General features: G+C 35.2%; 4 protein-coding genes and 1 long non-coding RNA gene across 6 annotated transcripts; 4 read left to right on the forward strand and 1 right to left on the reverse strand.

Annotated features, from left to right (window-relative positions):
• The first annotated feature begins 2,127 nt into the window (after positions 1 to 2,127).
• Positions 2,128 to 3,054, forward strand: LOC120007702 (cysteine-rich repeat secretory protein 38-like). The gene has a single exon (XM_038858098.1). The coding sequence runs from the start codon at positions 2,169 to 2,171 to the stop codon at positions 2,898 to 2,900; it is 732 nt and encodes a 243-aa protein (XP_038714026.1). The 5' UTR covers positions 2,128 to 2,168; the 3' UTR covers positions 2,901 to 3,054.
• Positions 3,055 to 11,407: 8,353 nt separating this feature from the next.
• LOC120007703 (cysteine-rich repeat secretory protein 38-like) lies at positions 11,408 to 12,328 on the forward strand. The gene has a single exon (XM_038858099.1). It carries the CDS (start codon positions 11,460 to 11,462, stop codon positions 12,189 to 12,191), a length of 732 nt encoding a protein of 243 aa, XP_038714027.1. The 5' UTR covers positions 11,408 to 11,459; the 3' UTR covers positions 12,192 to 12,328.
• Positions 12,329 to 14,566: 2,238 nt separating this feature from the next.
• On the forward strand, positions 14,567 to 15,435 carry LOC120008074 (cysteine-rich repeat secretory protein 38-like). Its single transcript, XM_038858584.1, has one exon. It carries the CDS (start codon positions 14,574 to 14,576, stop codon positions 15,318 to 15,320), a length of 747 nt encoding a protein of 248 aa, XP_038714512.1. The 5' UTR covers positions 14,567 to 14,573; the 3' UTR covers positions 15,321 to 15,435.
• A 1,596-nt stretch (positions 15,436 to 17,031) lies between these two features.
• On the forward strand, positions 17,032 to 17,975 carry LOC120007885 (cysteine-rich repeat secretory protein 38-like). The gene has a single exon (XM_038858360.1). The coding sequence runs from the start codon at positions 17,125 to 17,127 to the stop codon at positions 17,854 to 17,856; it is 732 nt and encodes a 243-aa protein (XP_038714288.1). The 5' UTR covers positions 17,032 to 17,124; the 3' UTR covers positions 17,857 to 17,975.
• A 2,359-nt stretch (positions 17,976 to 20,334) lies between these two features.
• On the reverse strand, positions 20,335 to 21,159 carry LOC120007945. Of its 2 annotated transcripts, none has more exons than XR_005470272.1 (2): positions 20,949 to 21,159; positions 20,335 to 20,870 (listed from the first exon to the last, which is right to left on the reverse strand). It is a non-coding gene; the product is annotated as an uncharacterized LOC120007945 (long non-coding RNA). The 2 variants fall into 2 exon arrangements; XR_005470271.1 differs by having other exon boundaries at positions 20,335 to 20,850; positions 20,949 to 21,141.
• Between the last annotated feature and the right edge of the window lie 1,324 nt (positions 21,160 to 22,483).

Consider the following 22,483-nt stretch of genomic DNA (forward strand, 5'->3'; position numbering starts at 1 on the left):
TAATATACTCTTCATCTATGTTCTGATATTGATTTGGAAGCATAAAGAAAGAGCTAGCTTCAGCTTTAAAAGATTGAGAGAGAAAATGCTCCGTCAACCCATGATCACTAGTGTCACCACCACTAACTTCTGGCTCGTGAATTTTATTGACTTTTCCACCTCGATCGTAGAAATTAAGGAAGATAGTTGAATGGAACAAAACCCTTTTCATGTTTCAACCACCATGCATGCACGATCTAGAAGCTCATTATCAATATAATCAAATATATTTCAAAGTGAATATCTATGGAGGAGAGCCTAATTAAGATATTTATTTATGTAATTTTGTCCACTCTTAACCGTATTGATAGTCTATGGTGAATTTCTCTGGAAGTAAATTGTATAGATTCGGAAGGTTTTGAGTTTGTTTTCCACTGAGAGTAATATCCTTACGACCATGCGCTCGTCAAGTGAGAAACTTTTTGAATAAACTTATATGTTGTAGTTCTATGTTATCTAAATTTTTTTTAAAAAAATCTTGTCTACACTTTATTTGAACACTTATAAAATTAATAGAAATCAAATATATCTATAGTCTAGCCGGCTCATAGACTCTCTAATCAACGTTATTAGGGTCTAACCACTGCAACTGTTGGACTGGATATATAGATCTAGAGGGATTGAAATATGCTGCTTCTTTTTTTTTTTTGTTCTTATTTTTGGAACCTTTACTTCCTCTTTGTGGGGGATAAAATAATGGTGGGTCAACTCTAATTCTACTACAAACAATAGTAAGGGATTAGAATTGAATTGGAGCATAAATTAACCACAGTGCTTGATCATTTGTTAGGTTTAAAATCGTGAGCGCCATTATCTTTTTAATTGTAGGGTAATTATCCACTAACGTACCTGCTAGGGATTAACATCAAGCGCAACCAAATATAAAACCCAACGAAAATTGTGACTTAAGGCTCCGTTTGAAACTCTTTATAGATAGTATAAAGTTATACTATCCCGAGTATTTTAAAAATCATCCAAACATCCAATAAATTTATTAAAGGATAATTTTATATTATTCGGAGTTTTATCCGCTCATCCAAACAGAGTCTAGGTGTATTGTACGTATGTTTGAAATGACCAGAAATATTCAATGTCCTAGAAGGCTAGAACCAACCTATAATCATTGAAATTACTTCTTCCAATCAAATTCACGTAATGGTATGCCCAATATCCTCATCAGTTTTCCTGCCAATAAAGTAGTTGACTTCCGGGGCGCCCGGAGCCACCAATTTATGAGAGGGGTGCCAAAGTTTGACTGGTCAGAATTTTTTTAGGATTATTTATTAAAAATTTGAGGAGTAATAAATAAATATTTATATAGTCATTAAATTAAATAAATATCTTATGTTAAATTATACATCATATGCTAAAAATAAAATTTTCAAGATAACAAAAAATTAATCATATAAATTGTGGTAGGCGATTTTTCATTGAGTAACAATCATCGGTCATCTATCGTCATGTATCAGCGTGTATCAATCGATATTTGACTATTTTTTCTCTTGTGTTAATGTGTATCAATCACTAATTATAATTTATATATTAACCATAGTTATTATATAGTTATTAGAAAAATATAATAATTTTTGGTAAAATATACATTATATAAATGTATATAAAAATTTTCAAAAATTTAAGGGACTAGTGAGGATAAAGACGTGTATTTTTAGAAAGATGCATAGTTTACATTATATTATAATATTATATATGTGTAATAAAGAAATTTTTAAAAATTTAGGAGAGGTAAATACACATATTTTTAGAAAGATGTATTTTCATCCTTATCAAAGAATTTATCCGAACAATTTGGGTATACCAAATTATAATGTATATATAGATATTAAATAAAATTTCAAAAATCTCCTTTTCAAAAAAATTTCAAAAATTTAGAGTCGTAGCCCCCAAGTCCTCATGGGCTCCGCCACTGGTTGACTCCGATCGCCCTAGAAAAAACAAAAAAGTAAAAACCCTCTATTTCCCATGTCCACATTTTAGAAAATAAAAAGTCAGCAATTTGCCAATTTCAACTCCCTACTTGGCCCAATGAGTTCAAATAATCTCTATATAAGCAGACCTTGTACTAATTAACAAATCCATACAAAACCCATCTTCTACTACGTTAATTCAGCATGTATTGCACAAAATCAATGCCTCTTCTTTTCTTACTTTTCTCTCTTACCCTTCTTCATGCAGCCACTGCAGCAAACCCACTGTACAACATCTGTTTTAGCAAAGACAACTATACTACCAATAGCCCTTATCGTAACAACTTGAACAATTTACTAAGTATCTTAGCCACCAAAGCTCCTCCGGCCGGATTCGGACTTGGATCTGTCGGAAAAGACCAAGACTATGTAAGCGGGCTCGCTCTATGCCGCGGCGACGTCTCAAGCCCAGATTGTAAAACTTGTATCGACGATGCTAGTAAAGAGCTTCTCCAACGTTGTCCTAACAACAAAGGAGCAATCATTTGGTACGACTACTGCTTGCTAAAATACTCAAACGTCAAGTTCTTCGGTAAAATCGATTACGAGAATAAGTTCTCATTGTACAATGTGAACGATGTGGAAGGTGATCCAGAGGTGTTTTATGGGAAAGTGAAGGAGTTATTGAGTGGTTTGGTTAATAAAGCTCAGGCTACAGAGAAATTGTACGCGGCCGGGGACCTTGAGTTGAAGAAATATGAGAAGTTGTATGGATTGGTTCAGTGTACGAGAGATCTTTCAAGCGCTGATTGTAAGAAGTGTCTTGATGATGCAGTGAATGGACTCCCAGGGTGTTGTTTTGGAAAGAGAGGTGGGAGGACTGTGGGTGGGAGCTGCAATGTTAGATATGAACTTTATCCCATTATTGATCCATAGATCTATATAAGTATATACCCTCATAATGCATGGGTTAAGCACTAAATAAATAAATATTTTATAAATATATGTATTGATTATTAAATAATGGTATGGCTGGTGTTGCTTTGCCAATCTAATGCTTGATGAATACATAATTTCCTTTTCTCAAAAATGTTGTTCGAGTGTCTTGATTGGAAAACTGTCCAGTATCGAGCAAATAGTGCGCTACCTTTATTTAGTGTATTTAATTTATAAGAACTCAGATTTGAAACAATTATTGGACCTTGTTTTTTTGCATGTGAATTTACGAATCCGTACACTAATCGGCAAATGATGAGACAAACACATGAAAATAATATACATATATATATATATATAGAGAGAGAGAGAGAGAGAGAGAGAGGGGCCCGTGATTTTCAAATGCACGGGCGTGCAATTTTTAGCTTGGATTTGGGGTCCAAACACGTGGGCTGCACAGCAGTATACTAAGTCAGAGTTCCTGAATATATATATATATATATATGAATTTTCTATATATATGTATCAATTTTTAAAGGTGTGAATAAATGAAATGACAAGTGAGAACATCGTTTTAGAAATCACATGTTTCAAATTAATTGTGAAAGATTGATATGCATTTTACACCCGCATAGGAGAATTCCTATATATTATATCTATATATCAGTAGTTATATACAAAGCAGTTGGTCATGTGGTGCATGCTTACAACTCAGAAAAAAAAATTAAAAAAAAAAATTGGTCCACATTTACAATCACTTGGGTGATAGTTTAGTGGTGAATTTATCTACTGTCAAATCTTATGGACTCAAAAGATACTGAGTTCGATTGTCACTGTAAGTAATATTCTTATATCCATGCAATGAACTTTTAGCTGAACTTACAATGTTATCAAATGGAAAACTTTTGTGAACGAATTTAGACTCATATCTAATATTTAAAAAAAAAAATTATATTATATCGTTTTCGGTTAAAAAAAGTGCATGGTTCCCCTAAGGTTTGGGCTTAATCATCAACCAGCCACTTTCTTGCATTTCGATATATTTATTGGCAAAGGTTTTCTAAGCTAATGGTCAAATGTGAAATAACTATCACAAAAATAGGTTCTCTCTGGAAGCATTTGACTGTAACTAAAGGTTGACAAGCACAAACACATTTGTATGCCAAGTCAAATCCTCATATCAGACGTAATCACTCTAATTATCTTAATAAAATTCACGATCACTTGTTGAATAAATAATATTACTAATAAAATGCACCCAACTGCCAAGAAATTAATTTTATATTGACAGTATAGCAGAGACAAATTCAATATATATTTTTTTACGCCTGTCAATTTATTATCAAAACTTACTGTCTACCGCTTAAACTTTCAACTATTGTGGGCCATAGGATAAAGCATAATATATAAAAAAAAAAAGTAAATTAGATCCAATCATTCTGCCACAATTGACTCTGTCGGCAATGGCCTTGAACTAATCACTCGCATTGTTTGACTCAATGTTTGGTTTATCTTTTCGACGTTATTATTGACATCCTTTATTTTTGTTATATAAACCTCTTATTGACATTAACAAGTGATAAATAATTTAATTGGCATTGAGTAACAACAAATAAAGATAATGATGACAAAATATGTCAGTTTTCCACCTTAAATTGTTGACCACTCCCACTTCTTTTTTGTTGTTCACATTTCCCTAAGAATTTAAGTTAGATATTCAATTGTTACCTTCAACCACTAATATAATTCGATCAACTAAATTTTTCAAAGAAAATTACTGCTAAATATCGCCACTCTAGAGAGAGAGAAAGTGTTTGCATAGTGTCGTGGACAACAGGGTCATGGCAAACCCACCATATATATACACACACGTATATAATTTTTTTTTATTTAATTAAAATTTTTATTTTTTTTATTACCACAGCATAAAAATGTTTCAACATACACATAAAAATGTTTCAACGTACACATAAACTAAATTTCAAAATGTAAAAAATAGATCATTCAGAAATATTTTTCAAGTTTTTAGCATACCATGTTGGTGAAAAATTTATTTGTAACATCCACTTCAATGTCTTCTTGACCTTCGTTTACAATATTATGTTATTCTTTTTGTTTTATTTCATTTATATCAATATCATCCTGTCAACAATACAAATTCACTTTAATATAAATAATTAATCAAAATAATTATTAAAAAAAATAAAAATTGATATATTTATTTTATCACTAGAACCACTTGACAGTCTTAGCTTTTCACCCCATAATTTCAAATGATCCATAGGAGATATGGTTGACTTTACAAAAATGAAACTAGTGAAGTTTTTCTAGAGGCTTCAAGCTAGAAAGTAAATAGCAAAATTATCTTCCTCTCTGAGTTAGACAATACCAGATGCACTGGGCTGCTTTGAAAGTATGGGGCAGATTCAATTCCTAAAGCCACAGAGACAAAAGCCATTGTTAGTGTAAATATCGAGTCAGATAGCAGGATGTAGATAAGAGGCATCAACATTAGTACTTGGTTTTCAATCTATTCATCAGCCAGTAGAAAATCCAGATTTCATTCAGCTGGAGACAAGAAAATGAGTAAGTTATATACATATAAATGGAGTTAACATTTTTTATGTTCTCTCTTCAATTTATTTTTTCTTTTTATAATCCATGGCTTTTATTGTTTTCTAGTGTTTAGGTCTTTAATTTATTACAGTTTTGAGTAGAAAATAAAGGAAAATTGACAGATAACATCCTGGTTGGTTGGCTAGACTAACCTGAACTCTTAGCATATGACATCTCTCGTTGTAATGCGATGTTTATGTTTCCATCTCCTGACCATGATAACCTATGAAGGCCAGTCTCTTAGACTGATTCGATCCCCTATTCCTTGATGTGTACCTAGAAGAACGAAAAAAGCTTAAATTTTGACCAAAGAATTTTGAATCATTTAGAAAAGTTTTAGAGCACTACACTGCCAAGAAAAAAAGGGTAACATAAATCACCTCAAAAGCCACGACATGTCATTAAATTTAGAAGAAAAAATGCTTATTGAATCAGTTTGGCGAACAATAAGTGCTGCAGGCAATTTTAACATGTGAAAAGTTAAAGTAACGAGACAATGGATACACTTATTAGCTCTTATGGGAGGAGATGGTGAAGGTTAACCACATATGGTCCCTTCATCCAAGGGGATTGGGGGACATTTGTCGCTAGAACGAATAAGATCAAGGGGGCCGGGGGCATGATCAAAGCAAAGTCATCCTTCTGGGGGTAGTGTCAAAGCAAAGTCATCCTTGTCACACGTCATTATTTTTGAATCACAATGACATTATCACTCAATCTCTACCGTCCATATTTCTTTTTAATATATATATATATTCCTTTTAGACAAGATGGCGGCATGTCAGGCAGACTATTGTAGAATATAATTGATCACCAATACCTTGCGTGCTTTCTTTACAATTGATTCAATTCCAAAGACACTTGTCCTTTCAATAGGTGATGTATATAGTAAAAATGGGGGTTAAATGCAAATGAGCCATTGGTTGAGTGGCAATGATTTTGCATGTCCCTGACTGAGGTCATGGGTTCTAGTCTCACCTCCTCCGAATATTTACAAGGAGGTGTGTGGGCTTCATCTGCCCCTTCGTGGGCTTGATAGTCTGCCCCTGCGTGGGCTTGATTTGTGCCTCCTGCGTGGGGCCTGTTGACACCTGTACTTTCAGAGGCTTGATCTGGTGGTGTGTCGTATATTGTATTAATACTTGTACTCAAAAAAAAAAAATGGGGGTTAAATAACACCTTGATCTTTTTCAGAAACTCAGAAAGAAAACCAAATATAACTTTGAAAAATCAAAATACGTTCTAGATTACTCATAATGCAAAGTCTCTCATCACAATTTCAAACGCACCAAATCCCAAATTAATAGTATTAAACTCTACATCAGCAATATTGAAAGGTTTGCAGCATACAATCCTCTCTGGCAGTGTTTGAGATGTTTAGGATGTACGTGTGCCAACAGGTACCTTTTTTTTTCTAGATCATCAATTCCTTCTAGATGTTTACACATTCCAAATGTCAAAAACTAAAAATCTCACATCAGTGTGGTATAATTCATCCGAGTGGTTCCTAAGTAAAATCCAATTCCTTTAACATTGAAGACGCGTGTCCTAGGACTAATAACCAATAGCGGTAGTCCATAAATAATAAATCCATGTAGGTACATGACCTAAAATGAACAATATCTTTAATATGTTTGGGTTGAAAATTCTAAAAACTAATGACATAAAAACATAACATACGAATGAATAATGTCATTATTTAGAATGTGTTTGGATTGAGAGATTTGGGGGAGGGGAGGGGAAGAGAAGGGAAGGGAAGGGGAAGGAATAAAAAATATATTTATCTATTTCATGTTTGGATAGATAAAAAAGAGAGTAAAGGAAGACGGTTTAATTTATTAATTTATCCTTACTTTTTATGTTTAAGTATTATGTATAGAGGTAAAATAGGTTTTTAACTTACAAATAACTTAATTAGTGATCCATTTCCTCCAAATGACTCCATATGAGGAGGAAGAATTTTGACAAAAATTTAATGAAATTTTCCTCTCAAATCCCTCCACTTAATTTTTTATAAACTATCCAGACAAAAAAATTGAAAGCAAACTTTATTTCCCTTCAAATTCCTCAATCCATACACATTGTTAGTATTAATTAATGTACTACATTTGAATTTTTGTTCTTGAACGTTTCTTCAATCAATGTCACCTTTTTTGATTTGTTTGCAGGAGGAGAAGGTTGACCAATTGTTTACCATTTATGCAAGGCATTGATTTTTCTTGTTGTACCTTAATGCATCCGAAGGTTTTTCTCATACAGTTGAATGTAAAATATTTCTTTTGTCATGCATCTCGAACAATTGGCTTAGTCTAATAAAAAAGGTCAACCTTCGTTAATGATGAGACTTTTTCCTACGTTTCCCTTCATGCCAATCCAATACCAGCCAGCCTAATTTTGTTTTTCTCTAGCTATATAAAGCATTGCTTATACTACGAAGCTCTATCAACATGTCTTTGTCAACAACATTGATTACCACCTCTTTTTGTGTCTTATCATTCACAATGGGCTCACCCGTCTACGATTAGACTAGGACTTATAACTTATTTGGTAAAATATATAGTCAAAGATTGACCACGATTAATATACTCTTCATATATATTCTGATCCTGTTTTGGAAGCATAGACAATTTAATTGCGAGAGAAAATGCTCCATCAAGGCACCAACCCACGATCCCTAGTGTCACCACCACTAGCTTCTGGCTTGCGAATTTTGTTGACTTTTCAACCTCTTAGAAATTAAGGAAGATAGTTGGATGGAACAAAACACTTTTCATGTTTCAACAACCATGCACGATCTAGAACTAGAAGCTCATTATCAATATTATCAGATATATTTCCAAGTGAATATCTATGGACGATAGCCTAATTAAGATACTTACTTATGTAATTTTGTCCACTCTTAACCATATTGATAGTCTATGGTGAATTTCTCTAGAGGCAAATTGTATGGACTCGGGAAGTTTTGAGTTCGATTTTCACTGAGAGCAATATCCTTACAGACATGAACTCGTCAAGTAAGAAATTTTTTGAGTAAACTACAACTGTTAATCATTTGTTAGGTTTAAAATCAATAGCATCATTATCTTTTAATTGTAGGTGTAGTACCCGGTTTTCGTCTGGCTAAAAAATACAAAATATATAATATAAAAAAAATATATAAAAACAAAAAAAAAAAACAAAAAAAAAAAACAAAAAGAGGGTAAAGTAGCCGAAAGTGAGGGGTAAAAGAAAAAGGTAGTGGAAAGAAGGAAAAAAGAAAGGTTTTGGTGGGAAAGGAAGAAGAAAAAGGAGGCAGTAGGATCGGGTGTGAAAGGAAGAAAAAGAGGGCACAAATTGGGGAAAGAAAAAGAATAAGAAGAGAGGAGGCCAAAAAAAAAAGAGGGAGAGGAGCCGAGGGAGAGGAGGAGAATTAGAGCCAAAATCAAGGGAGAGTGGGGTAGAAAACCTTTCGTCATTCAAGGAGAACTTTGATTCTAAGAAAAGGAGGACTTTCTATTATTGTAAGAAGGTAATATCTCATATACACTTTGGTTCTCTGGATTCCATTTCCTCAGCTCTGTTTTCGTTTTATTGCAGATTCATTTTCTAGATTCATTTTCTGAATTTCTTTGGGTTCTTGGTCTCTGTTTCCCTTTCATGTTTGTCATGTTTGTTCTATGTTGATGAATGACTGAGATTTTGCCCATATTTGAGACTCTTCCTCCTGTATGCATGTATGTGGTTTCTGTATATTTGGTATATTGGATTTGTTCGCTGTATTTGTGCCCTTGCATTTTTATGTAGACATATCTTGATTTCTGTATGCATATATATATTGTATGTGTTTATATCTGTTCATATGTGATGTGTATATATATATATATATGATATGTTACGTGGAGTGTATAATATATATATATATATACATATATATATATATGGCGTGTCTATGAGTTCATGTGTGTTTGTACGTGTATCTATGCTGTATGTATATATATATATATATTTATGTTGTGTATGAATGGATTTGCTTGAATGTATATATACACTGTAGGTATGGGTGTTTATATAGACCGTGGGTTATGTGTGTATATTTTATGTGTTTATATATATGTATATGTGGTTTGTAGATGTATGTGTATATTACCATATATGTTTATACGTGCATGCGAATTCTTAAATATTGGGTTTTAGTTTGATGTTATGTTTGGACATCCATTTGACCCATTCTTTGATTTTGGACATGGACCGGGCTGGACACTATTTGCGCCGGAGGACATACTTAAAAGATCTGGGCCGGATTGGAGTAATGGGTCCCAAGGGCAATATTGGGTTTTTGTACATTTGTATAAATTTCGTCTTTGTCACGTATCCTTGTAAAATGTAAATCTTTGTAATAGTATAGTGGAAAATAGTGGAAATGCATACATAAATGTTTAGGGTGCTAGAAGCATATAGACATTAGGAGATGATTTTGTGAATGATGATTGCATTAGAATGCATGCCTAGTACTTTGATTTCTCGCGCTATGCCATGATGCTTAGATGTATGCTATGATTGTTTGAGTGCAATAAAAAATGAATGCAACAGTCATTAGAATTAATCCAAGCCGTCTCACATTAATAAAACACATCAAGATTAAATTATGGAATCCTTATGTTTTGATTAAATACCAAAGAGCCTTCAAGATATTGAGGTTCCATTGGCATTCATTGAAAACATTTGGATTTCGTGGATCCGGAAAGCAAATGTGTTTTTAGGGATTAGGAGAATTTATTTACGGACTCAACGGTGGGTTTAAAGATATTTGACTCATTCAATGAGCCATAAATGAATTCTTTCTTTTCTCATAAAGAACATAATTGTGAGTAAGGCTTGAATTGAATCTTTTTTTTCATTGATTGTGAGCCTTTTTGGTGCATCAACCAAGTTCCCAAAAATCTCCTCTCCAAAACCATCAAAACTCATTCCAATGTTTCTATCTAAATAGCCTTTTTCCAAATCATCAAAAAATATCAAAACCCACTCCGATATGGATTTTTCATCCAAGACCAAGTAAAATGTTTTCGGCCAAGCCGGGAATGGCCGTAGTGATCCCGTGCATCTTTTTATCCAGAACCACTTCAAGTGGAGTCTTTTATTTAACATTTTTGGCCAAGCCGGGAATGGCCATAGTGATCCCGTGCACCCCTTTTTTTACCAAAGACCACTTCAAGTGGAGTTTATTTTCGGCCAAGCCGGGAATGGCCGTAGTGATCCCGTGCACCCTTTTTTCCTTCTTTTTTTTCAAAACCCATAAAAATAAGATTTTTAAAATCAAATCTTGGTCTAACATTAATGGAACATTTCCACCCATTTGATAATACATGATTTTCCGGGCATATGGAAAACTCATTGAAACATTTGGGACATACAATCATTTCTCAAAACAAAGTAGAGTTAAATAGGAAATCATTTTTGAAGGTAACCGTTTTCGGGAGTTGTGGGGTGCCTAACACCTTCCCCACGCTCAATAGACCCCCTTACCCACTTTTCTCGTATACCAAAATGGATGTCCAATTGCATCCTAAAAATTAATTGGTGGCGACTTCATTGTTCATATATCCGGTTGCTTCAGTAGGGTAATTATCCACTTAAAAGTACCAGATTAACATCAGCGCAATCAAATATAAAACCCAGCGAAAATTATGACTTAGTACTGTATACTGCACGTATGTTTGAATTGGCCATGGAATATTCAACCTATATATATATCATTGAAATTACTTCTTTCACAGACCAATCAAATTCACGCATTCCTCATCAGTTTCTGACAATACAAGTGTTGAAAAATTAAAAGTCAGCAATTTCAACTCCCTACTTTGCCCAAACAGCTCAAATAATTTCTCTATATAAGTAGCTAGCTAGACCATGTACTAATTAACAAATCCATACAAAACCCATCTTCAGCTTCGTTAATTCAGTATGTATTGCACAAAATCAATGCCTCTTCTTTTCTTACTCTTCTCTCTTACCCTTCTTCATGCAGCTACTGCAGCAAACCCACTATACAACATCTGTTTTAGCAAAGACAACTACACCACCAACAGTCCTTATCGTAACAACTTGAATGATTTACTAAGTATCTTAGCCACCAAAGCTCCTCCGACCGGATTCGGGCTTGGATCCATCGGAAAAGCCCAAGACTACGTAAGCGGGCTCGCTCTATGCAGAGGGGATGTCTCGAGCCCAGATTGTAAAACTTGTATCAATGATGCTAGTAAAGAGCTTCTCCAACGCTGCCCTAACAACAAAGGAGCAATCATTTGGTACGACAATTGCTTGCTAAAATACTCAAACGTCAAGTTCTTCGGTAAAATTGACTACGACAACAAGTTCTCATTGTTCAATGTGATGGATGTGGAAGGTGATCCAGAGGTGTTTTATCGAAAAGTGAAGGAGTTATTGAGTGGTTTGGCTAATAAAGCTCAGGCTACAGAAAAATTGTACGCGCCCGGGGACCTTGAGTTGAAGAAAAATGAGAAGTTGTATGGAATTGTTCAGTGTACGAGAGATCTTTCAAGCGCTGATTGTAAGAAGTGTCTTGATGATGCAATCAATGGACTGCCAGGGTGTTGTTTTGGAAAGAGAGGAGGGAGGATTGTGGGTGGGAGCTGCAATGCTGGATATGAACTTTATCCCTTTATTAATCAATAGATCTATATAGTATATACCCTCATAATGGGTTAAGCACTAAATAAATAAATAAAAATTTGTATTAATTATTAATTAATGGTATGGGTAGTGTTGCTTTGCCAACCCAATTATGAATACTTAATTTCCTTTTTTATTAATTTATTTTCTCTGAAATGTTGTTCAAGTGCTTTGATTGGACAACTGCATGGCTTGAAAAAGATGGTAAATTAAGCACGTAAAAATATAAGGTCTCCAGCAAACAGTTCGCCACCTTTATACATTTAGGCCGATTGGTACATTGTTATGCAATGGTAAATTGGCAATGGGAAATTACCAGTAATCATATTGTGGTATTAAGATTACAAGATAATCATATGCAATTGTTTGGATGACAAACTTGAATCTACACGCATGCGAGAGGATATCAGCCAACCAAATGTTGAAAGGAATCTCATTCTCATTGCAATAAAAGTGCAACCAAACGAGTTCTTAGTCTATTTAATTTATAGAAACGCAGATTTTTTTTAAAAAAAAAACACGTTATTAGGCCCTTTTATATGAAGCTGTGGGTGTAGTGCATGCTTGCCCAAGGTTTGGCCAACTAAAAGTTAAAATGATAACGGAAGCACTGTATATTCTTAACTAATTCAATTATAATAAGTCATAATATGTAATTAGATCACGTAATAACAAAAGTCAAATGTAATAACGTAATAACACAGTATATGCACACACATATACTATGTCAAATCTCATATCACACGTAATTACTCTAATTATCTTAAAAAAATTCATAATCACTTGTTGAATAAGTATCTAATATTCTCTCACTACTGTTAACGGTTGGTCAAACAATATTACTAATAAAAATAATGCTCATCGTGCACCCAAGTAATAATTAATGTTAGGTTAATAGTAGAGCAGAGACAAATTCAATATAGGGCGCTGTGAGGAATGCTAGGTTTGTTGCATGGTTAGGGGATTAGTCATAGTGGGCGGCTATCTATTATACTGATGTGCGACTGATTGGTTTAGTTTGGTTTGTGTCTATTATGTGTATTTATCTTCATTTTCTTTGAATAAAATCAGTCAGTTCATCAAAAGAAAATTCAATATATTTATATTTTAATTTTAATTTACTTAAAATATATACAAACTGTTACTACAGAGCCCCTTTCTCTAGAAATTTTCTAGTTACCACCATATGTTTGAGACGGAGGAGGGAAGATCCGACTATTAATTTTTGCGGTGGAGCTCTTCCAATGACCTCTTTACGAGGTGGTCTTATGTGTCAATACTTATTATATATCTCACATCAGATTGACATAACTCAACCGAATTGGTCGGAGTGCATATTAACTATATCAACACCAGTTAATTTATTACCAAAACTTACTGTCTACCGCTTAAACTTTCAACTATTGTGGGCCATAGGATAAAGCATAACATATAATCAACCATTGCAAATAAATTAGATCCAATCATTCGGCCGCAATTGACTCAGCAAGTCAGCAGGCAATGGCCTGGAGTTATTCACTCGGATTGTTTGACTCAGTGATTGGTTATCTTTTTACAAACTCAAAAGGCAGACAATATATAACTTTTAAAAATCAAAATACGTTCCAGATAACTCCTAATACAGGTTCTCTCATCAGAAATTCAAACCCACCAAATCCCAAATTAATATATAGTATTAAACTCTACATCAGCAATATTGAAAGGTTTGCAGCATACAATTCTCTCTCGCAATGTTTGAGATGTTCAGGATGTACGTGTGCCAACAGGTACTTTTTTTCTAGATCATCAATTCCTTCTAGTCGTTTTACGCATTTCAAATATCAAGACTAAAAATTTCACATCTGTCTAGTATAACCCATCCGAGTGATTTATAAGTAAAGTAATGCTCCTTTCACATTGAAGAAGTGTGTTCTGGACCTAATGATCAATGGTAACGATGCATGAATAACAAATTCGTGTGGACATGGGATCCAAAGTCGTCAATATCTTCAATGTATTTAAGTCGATGATTCAATGTATTAATTAATGTACTGCGTTTGAACTTTTGTTCTTGAACCTTTCTTCAATCAATGTCACCCTTTTGATTTGTTTGCAGGAGGATAAGGTTGACCAAATGCTCTTCTAGCTAGCTTACCATTTATGCATCTACCAAACATCTCATACAATTGAATATCAAATCTTGCTTTTGCCATGCATCTGGAACAATTGGCTTAGTCAAATCCAAAAGGTCAACCTTTGTTAATGATGAGACCTTTTCCAACCTTTTACTTCATGCCAAACCAATACCAGCCAGCCTAATTTTGTTTTTTTTTTTTGCTTTATATAAAGCATTACTTATACTACAAAGGTTGTATCTATCATCCCATTAATTGGCTAGCTCTCAACATGTCTTTGTCAAGAACATTGATCACCACCTCCTTTTGTGTCTTATCATTCACTCTCATCCTCCTCCCAATAAGCGTTAATGGAGTTGGTCCTCTCTATCACTTTTGTTCAACTTCACAAAACAACTTCAGTTCTCATAGCCCTTATGAGACAAACTTGAACAACCTAATGGCTTATCTATACCACCAAACACCTTCAAAAGGTTTTGGTCTTGGCAAATTAGGCCAAAACCAAGACAAAGCATATGGACTTGCTCTATGCAGAGGTGATGTCTCCACCCCGGATTGTAAAACTTGCGTTGCAGAGGCAAGCAGCGAAATCCGAAAGCGCTGCGCGAACAACAAAGGTGGAGTCATTTGGTACGATAATTGTATGTTGAAGTACATGGACAAGGAGTTCTTTGGACAAATTGATAATCAATATAAGTTCTATATGTGGAACACAAATAATGTTAGTGATCCGATTGTGTTTAACAAGAATGTGAAGGCGTTGTTAGGGAAATTAGGTATGGAAGCCGCGTCGAGTTCGAAGTTGTACTCTGTTGGAGAGATGGAGATGAAGGGATCGGAGAAATTATATGGTTTGGCTCAATGCACTAGGGATCTTACTAGTGTTGATTGTAAGAAGTGTATTGATGGTGTGATAGGGGAGCTTCCGAGTTGTTGTGATGGGAAAAAAGGGGGAAGGGTTGTTGGTGGGAGTTGTAATGTTAGATATGAGATTTATCCTTTTGTCAGTACTGCTTAAATTAAGTTTTATTGAAAAATAATTACTTAATGAGTACTATGTATTTTAGGATTTAGGATTTACAATTTGAAATAAATGAATAAATAGAGGTATTATCATACCTTTTGATGTTGAAGAGTTTTTTTTTTTTTTTTTGAAATGTACAATTTACTAGAATTACTTTCTCCAATTTAAAGTTCCTCCATTTGCAGGTTTAGTGATTTTGAAACAATTGTATATTTGAAGTTTATTTTTCTTAATTTATTCAAATTTGAAAATTGACGCATGACTAAATCGAGTCTTTAAACCATTTTTGATGATATAAATTTCAAAACCAATCGGGAGCACTAGTACATTCAATAAGGTAAACATGACAGAGTTCATGTAGAAGCTCCTCCATCAAAATAACTATGGATTCGGTATCTATACCTATACTAGAGTCTAGAGAGGCAAGTGCATATGCTATTATCATTGTCACGCCTTGTGTGTACCACCGTGCATGTTATTAACTACCCTTATTGTGTTTGGTATATCTTCAAGGACAAAGCCATAGTTTATGTTCAGAAATGAATTGCTCTGAGGGCGAAGACAATTTCCAAAGCAACATATAAAAATCTTTTAAAAGTAAATTAAAACTTCACAAAATTAAGGAAGCTACATGTGTACTACTGTTGTGAAGCTATAATCATGCTGATGTGGCAGCGTAGAATTCTCCTAAAATTTCTTTCAGCTTCAATATTATATTTGTGTATTAGATTCAATATTATATTTGTGTATTAGATTAGGCTAGATTAGATTCTCTGTTCCTTTCTCAATGTTGGGTTGGCTTTCCAAAACAATGGTCACACCCGCCCACGATTAGACTTCGGACTTACTTGGTAAAATATATAGTAAAAGATTGGCCACGATTAATATACTCTTCATATATATTCTGATCCTGTTTTGGAAGCATAAACAAACATTAATTGCGAGAGAAAATGCTCCATCAAGGCATCAACCCACGATCACTAGTGTCACCACCACTAGCTTCTGGCTCGAATTTTATTGATTTTTCAACCTCTTAGAAATTAAGGAAGTGGAACAAAACACCTTTCATGTTTCAACCACCATGCGTGCACGATCAAGAAGCTCATTATCAATATAATCAAATATATTTCCAAGTGAATATCGGTGGAGGAGAGCCTAATTAAGATATTTATTTATGTAATTTTGTCCACTCTTAACCATATTGATAGTCTAAGGTGAATTTATCTGGAGGTGAATTGTATGGACTCGAGAGGTTTTGACTTCGATCTCCACTAAGAACAATATCCTTGTGGAAATGCGCTCATCAAGTGAGAAATTTTTTGAGTAAACTACAATGGTTAATTATTTGTTAGGTTTAAAATCAATATCATCATTATCATTTAATTGTAGGGTAATTATCCACTTGAAAGTACCAGCTGGCTTGGGATTAACATCAACGCAATCAAATATAAAACCCAGCGAAAATTGTGACTAATTAGTATACCGCACGTACGTTTGAATTGGCCATGGAATATTCAACCTATATATATATCATTGAAATTACTTCTTTCACAGACCAATCAAATTCACATATTCCTCATCAGTTTCTGACAATACAGTGTCGAAAAATTAGAAGTCAGCAAATTCAACTCCATACTTCGCCCAAACAGCTCAAATAATTTCTCTATATAAGTAGCTAGCTAGACCTTCTACTAATTAACAAATCCTTACAAAACCCATCTTCAGCTTCGTTAATTCAGTATGTATTGCACAAAATCAATGCCTCTTCCTTTCTTACTCTTCTCTCTTACCCTTCTTCATGCAGCCACTGCAGGAAACCCACTATACAATATCTGTTTTAACAAAGACCCTTCTTCATGCAGCCACTGCAGGAAACCCACTATACAATATCTGTTTTAACAAAGACAACTACACCACCAACAACCGTTATCGTAACAACTTGAATGATTTACTAAGTATCTTAGCCTACAAAGCTTCTCTGACCGGATTTGGGCTTGGATCCGTCGGAAAAGTCCAAGATTATGTAAGCGGGCTCGCTCTATGCCGTGGAGACGTCTCGAGCCCAGATTGTAAAACTTGTATCAATGATGCTAGTAAAGAGCTTCTCCAACGCTGCCCTAACAACAAAGGAGCAATCATTTGGTACGAAAATTGCTTGCTAAAATACTCAAACGTCAAGTTCTTCGGTAAAATCGACTACGACAACAAGTTCTTATTGTCCAATGTGAAGGATGTGGAAGGTGATCCAGAGGTGTTTTATGGAAAAGTGAAGGAGTTATTGAGTGGTTTGGCTAATAAAGCTGAGGCTACAGAGAAATTGTACGCGCCCGGGGACCTTGAGTTGAATAAAAATGAGAAGTTGTACGGAATTGTTCAGTGTACAAGAGATCTTTCAAGTGCTGATTGTAAGAAGTGTCTTGATGATGCAATGAATGGACTCCCAGGGTGTTGTTCTGGAAAGAGAGGAGGGAGGATTGTGGGTGGGAGCTGCCATGCTGGATATGAACTTTATCCCTTTATTAATCAATAGATCTATATAGTATATACCCTCATAATGGGTTAAGCACTAAATAAATAAATAAATAATTAATTTGTATTAATTATTAATTAATGGTATGAGTAGTGTTGCTTTGCCAACCTAATTATGAATATTTAATTTCCTTTATTATTAATTTATTTTCTCTGAAATGTTGTTCAAGTGTTTTGATTGGACAACTGCATGGCTTGAAAAAGATGATAAAATAAGCACGTAAATATATAAGGTCTGGAGCAAACAGTTCGCCACCTTTATACATTTAGGCCGATTGGTACATTGTTATGGAATGGTAAATTGGTACATTGTTAGATCGGCCCAGATATGCATCCGAAGGCCTATCTAGTCCAAGTCGAAGTGAAGCCCAAGGGCCATGTCTGGATTGGGTGCAATATCAGACACCTCAAGGCCCAAGGCCCACGGTATTAGTTAAGTAATGAATTGGGTCACAGGCCAATCACGACCCAACAATGAAAGGGTCGTCTACGGTCAACACGTATTGATCATGTGATTTCAAACACTATCTGAACTACCTGGTATCTCTCTCTAAAAGCCTTTCACTTCTCTCCCTTAAATATCTCTTATCGTTGACTGACTTAACTGTCGGAGGTTGTTCTGCAGACATCACACCGATGTCCAAGTTTGACAGTCAACCTTTATTTGATCTTGTAGGGTTGTCATATGCCTTGATCGACGATAATAAGTTGATTGCAGATTTTAAGATATACACCGTACATGTAATTAACTACCCTTATTGGGTTTGGCATATCTTCACGGACAAAACCATAGTTTGTGTTCAGAAATGAGTTGCTCTGAGGGCTAAGACAATTTCCAAAGCATCACCTTCGAGAATAAAATTGGGAAAACAATTATCCAGGGCAATTTGAATCCCAAACATAAAGACACAAGCCTCAGCAGTAACACTACCATTGCATGAGGGATGCATTAATAAGCCGAAACTAATAGGGCAATTGGAATCCCAAACTTAAAGACACAAGCCTCAGCAGTAACACTACCATTGCATGAGGGATACATTAATAAGCCGAAACTATTACAAACAATGAGGCTTAACTTTTGCGATGGGATTCCTATTAGTTTTCTATTTTGTTTTTAAAATGAAAACCCTTTCCCAGGGTCGATGCCTATACATGGCTATTACTTTAACATCAAAGAAGGGATCGACATTAATATGTTGATTTTCCCTCAATAACCGAATATTTTTGCATGTAATATATTTCCATCATGTGCTCCACAAATTCGTGTACATTTCTTTTTTCTTCAAAACTAGAAGTGTAGCTACAACAAATCATTTATATACATACGAATTGGGGCACTTGTTGTGTAAATCTGTGGAATGCTTCTTTCAAATAGATGTTTGCTTGGATTAGGTATGCCTCCAAAGAAAAAGTCATCCTTCTTTCACATGGATACCATGAACCACTCCACACAACCAACTCTTTTTCTTTGACTTTTCTTTGTCAAGATACACAAGCCTAATAATATCAAACCAGTTACAGAGTGCAGGATACTGATTATCATGTTTGAGGCAGTCTTATCAGACCCGGCCCATCAGGCAGTCTTATACTCTTATGCAATCATTTAAGTTTGGACATATATGCATATGTGACCATACATGTTACAAGTTCTTTTTTATCAATACAAAAACAACAAAACAAATTATTTATATGGATATGTGTTACCCAAATTGTCAAGAGAGATACTATACATCATAGTAGTGTCACTTCACCTCTACAAATACACACATGACATAGCATGTTTTATCAATACACCAACAAAAATGACATACAACTTCTTTAGCAGAAGATTTCAACTATTTCAACGAAGATATGGCTCAAATAAATAACGTATATATATACATTATTGGATCAGCTCTTTGCGGGGATAAAATAAGGGAAAATAAATATTATCTTCTTCTTTTATCAATTGTTTTGGTTTTCATCGATATGACAACGAGGGATTATGTTGTTGTTTGATCATTCATGATCACATTTATTGTATAATTCGCCCTCAAGGTCGTGACAGGCTTCAAAATCTGGATTTTGCTTTTTGTGCTGTTTTTAATATTTTGACGTAATAAGTTTGGAGATTAAGCGAACATTGGGTTGTCTTGGGTTACTTCTGTTTAAATTTTTTCGACTTCACTACTTTGGGTAGGAAAATTTTCTTTCGGAGACTCTCTATTTCATTTAGATATTCATTGTTCATTTTTTGTTCAAAATTTTGTCTGGTATTTTCTCCTTCTCTTCTTTGTTTGAATGAGACTATGTTCGTCGTTCGATGGACAATGTCTAAGCCATGAATTTCTTCTACTGATTTGTGGGCCGAATTACCAATACTATTACCTATTATTGACAAAGTGGGCCAAATCAAAGGGATTAACCCACATAAAAGTCACATGTCAAACGGCCCACAAACTGTCAAAAGTGTTTTAATTGGCCTAAGGCCCTTTTTTTCCCTATTATTTTGGCCGTGGCCCTTGACAATTGGTAAAATCAATTAATGGGCTACAGAAATAGTTTTAAGCCCAACGGGATGCCCTACTCCCGTCCCGCAACAGAGTTGTTCATCAGCAACCTCTCCACCACTATTGGAGGCAACACGGGTCACGCACTGGTGGGTTAGCACCACCTCAGGCCGGGGATCACCGCTGTGGTGGTCGCTTGGCCCGAAGCTTCACAGGGCCACCATCTGGTGGTTGTTACCAACACGGCACCATCACTCTGTCATCACCGGAATTTGGTCCGGCGGTTCATCTCAGACCAGTGAATTCATTTGAGATCCCTGGCACCAGACATATGGTGAAGTCTGGGTGACCTAACACAGTCACGGGTGCCACGGATGCCATTGGCACCCGTCCACTCCCACAATTTAAAGGGTATGAGTTTCACCTGCAACAAACGATTTTCCAGTTCTCCATGGCAGTCCCCTCTCGCTCTGTTTGCAGTCCTGCTTGATCTCCCCCTTGTGTCACTGACTCATAAAAACAATACCTAGATTCCATTAAAACCTCAATCTCAAGCCAGTAGGTGAGAGAGATGGATGAGAGGGAGAGGAACTAGAGGACTTACCAATGTGTTTGTCACCTCCAATCTCGGTTGACAATCTCCAACAGGCTGCTTATTACTTGGCTGTGCAGCTGTAGATTTTAGTGTAGTTAGGTTTTGTATAAGAGGCAAAGGAGAAGATGTGTATATATACACAATGTAGTGTCAAGTTGTCAGAATCGGACGGACCGGTCCAACCGGTAACCGAGCACTTATCCAATCCGGTTGATATTCCAGAACTCACGAACCGGGAAATGTTGAAGACTTGAAGATGCTCATAAAATTGGCGTTTGCGGCCATGCAACACAGTTAGAGGTTCAAATGGTGGATGGGATACAACCTCTAATGTGCAAACATGGGCATGCATCCTCCCAATTTACAGTGGGAGATAATTTGAGTAAGTTCTATTTTCCAACATCACTTGGTCTTTGACTTGAGTTTTGTAGTTACCAAAAATCGTCTGATCCCACTGGGTCATGTAACGACAAAAGCAAAGCTGGACTATCTGAGTCGACGGGCCTAACCTGTGCATTTAGGCCCACTCCAAGGCCTACATGTGACCTTTGAGTCATTGTAAAGTAATGTAACAGTCATACAAAGCATGTTTGACACTAACGGTTGATATCTTTTTGGTTACTTACTTTATTATGTTCACAGTAACTCTTCCTTGGGCAAGAACTATGTTTTGAAGTATCCTTACTGTATTGGCGTCTGCATAATGGTGCCACCATAGCAAGGGCGTTGACACGTCCAAGCGCCAACTCATTGAGTGATCATTCCTCAAAGGAGTATCAACCAATCCTGTTTACAATCGACACTAATGGATGTGATAGGCACAAATCCCCAAGTATGACCTTCTGCCAATGTAAACATCCATTCATTCATTGCCGCCCGCAATACCATCCATACTTCAAGGGTTTTTTTGAAAAATAACCCTTGCTAATAAACAATTTTTAAAGCTAATCCTTCTTTTCAAAACACTTAAATATAACCCTTTTGACAAAGGAAAAGACAAAATTACCCTTGCACGTTTGAAAACTCTGAAACCCAACAGTAACCGTCTCGATATGCGTTAAACCTGTCCTTTCATCTTCTTCTTCGTCTATTCACACACGAGCAAGATAAAAAATTTTCTCTCACATCTTCATCTTCTTCGTTCTTCCGAAACTACTACTTTGTTGGAATTTCTGCTGGTTTTTTACCAACGAACAACAACAACAAACGCGACTAAGGTTAGTTTCATTTCATGGATTGATGGTGCTGGTTTACGTTATTTTTGTTTGAATATTTGTTCATATGTATGAGATTTTTGGAAGATGTTAGTGAAACAGTCATGCGTGTAACATATATGTTATAGGGTGTTGGGTTTCGTTGGTAAAGGCATGCATGTTAGTTGTTATCAGTTTTCCAGTTCACGTAGAAATGTGTTGTACTGTTCAATAAAGTTTGTACATTTTTCGTTGATAACTGCTTTTATTTAGGTTGATAACTTTATTACTTTTAGGTTGATAACTGTATTACTTTTTCGTTGATAACTGTATTACTTTTTCGTTGGGTAC

This window comes from Tripterygium wilfordii, chromosome 10 (genome assembly GCF_013401445.1).
Source record: "Tripterygium wilfordii isolate XIE 37 chromosome 10, ASM1340144v1, whole genome shotgun sequence".
In the NCBI taxonomy this organism is placed as follows: Eukaryota; Viridiplantae; Streptophyta; class Magnoliopsida; order Celastrales; family Celastraceae; genus Tripterygium; species Tripterygium wilfordii.

What these genes read in the sequence shown, in the direction of transcription:
- LOC120007702 (XM_038858098.1), top strand. Translation starts at nt 2,169, where the DNA reads ATGTATTGCACAAAATCAATGCCTCTTCTTTTCTTACTTTTCTCTCTT.
- LOC120007703 (XM_038858099.1), top strand. Translation starts at nt 11,460, where the DNA reads ATGTATTGCACAAAATCAATGCCTCTTCTTTTCTTACTCTTCTCTCTT.
- LOC120008074 (XM_038858584.1), top strand. Translation starts at nt 14,574, where the DNA reads ATGTCTTTGTCAAGAACATTGATCACCACCTCCTTTTGTGTCTTATCA.
- LOC120007885 (XM_038858360.1), top strand. Translation starts at nt 17,125, where the DNA reads ATGCAGCCACTGCAGGAAACCCACTATACAATATCTGTTTTAACAAAG.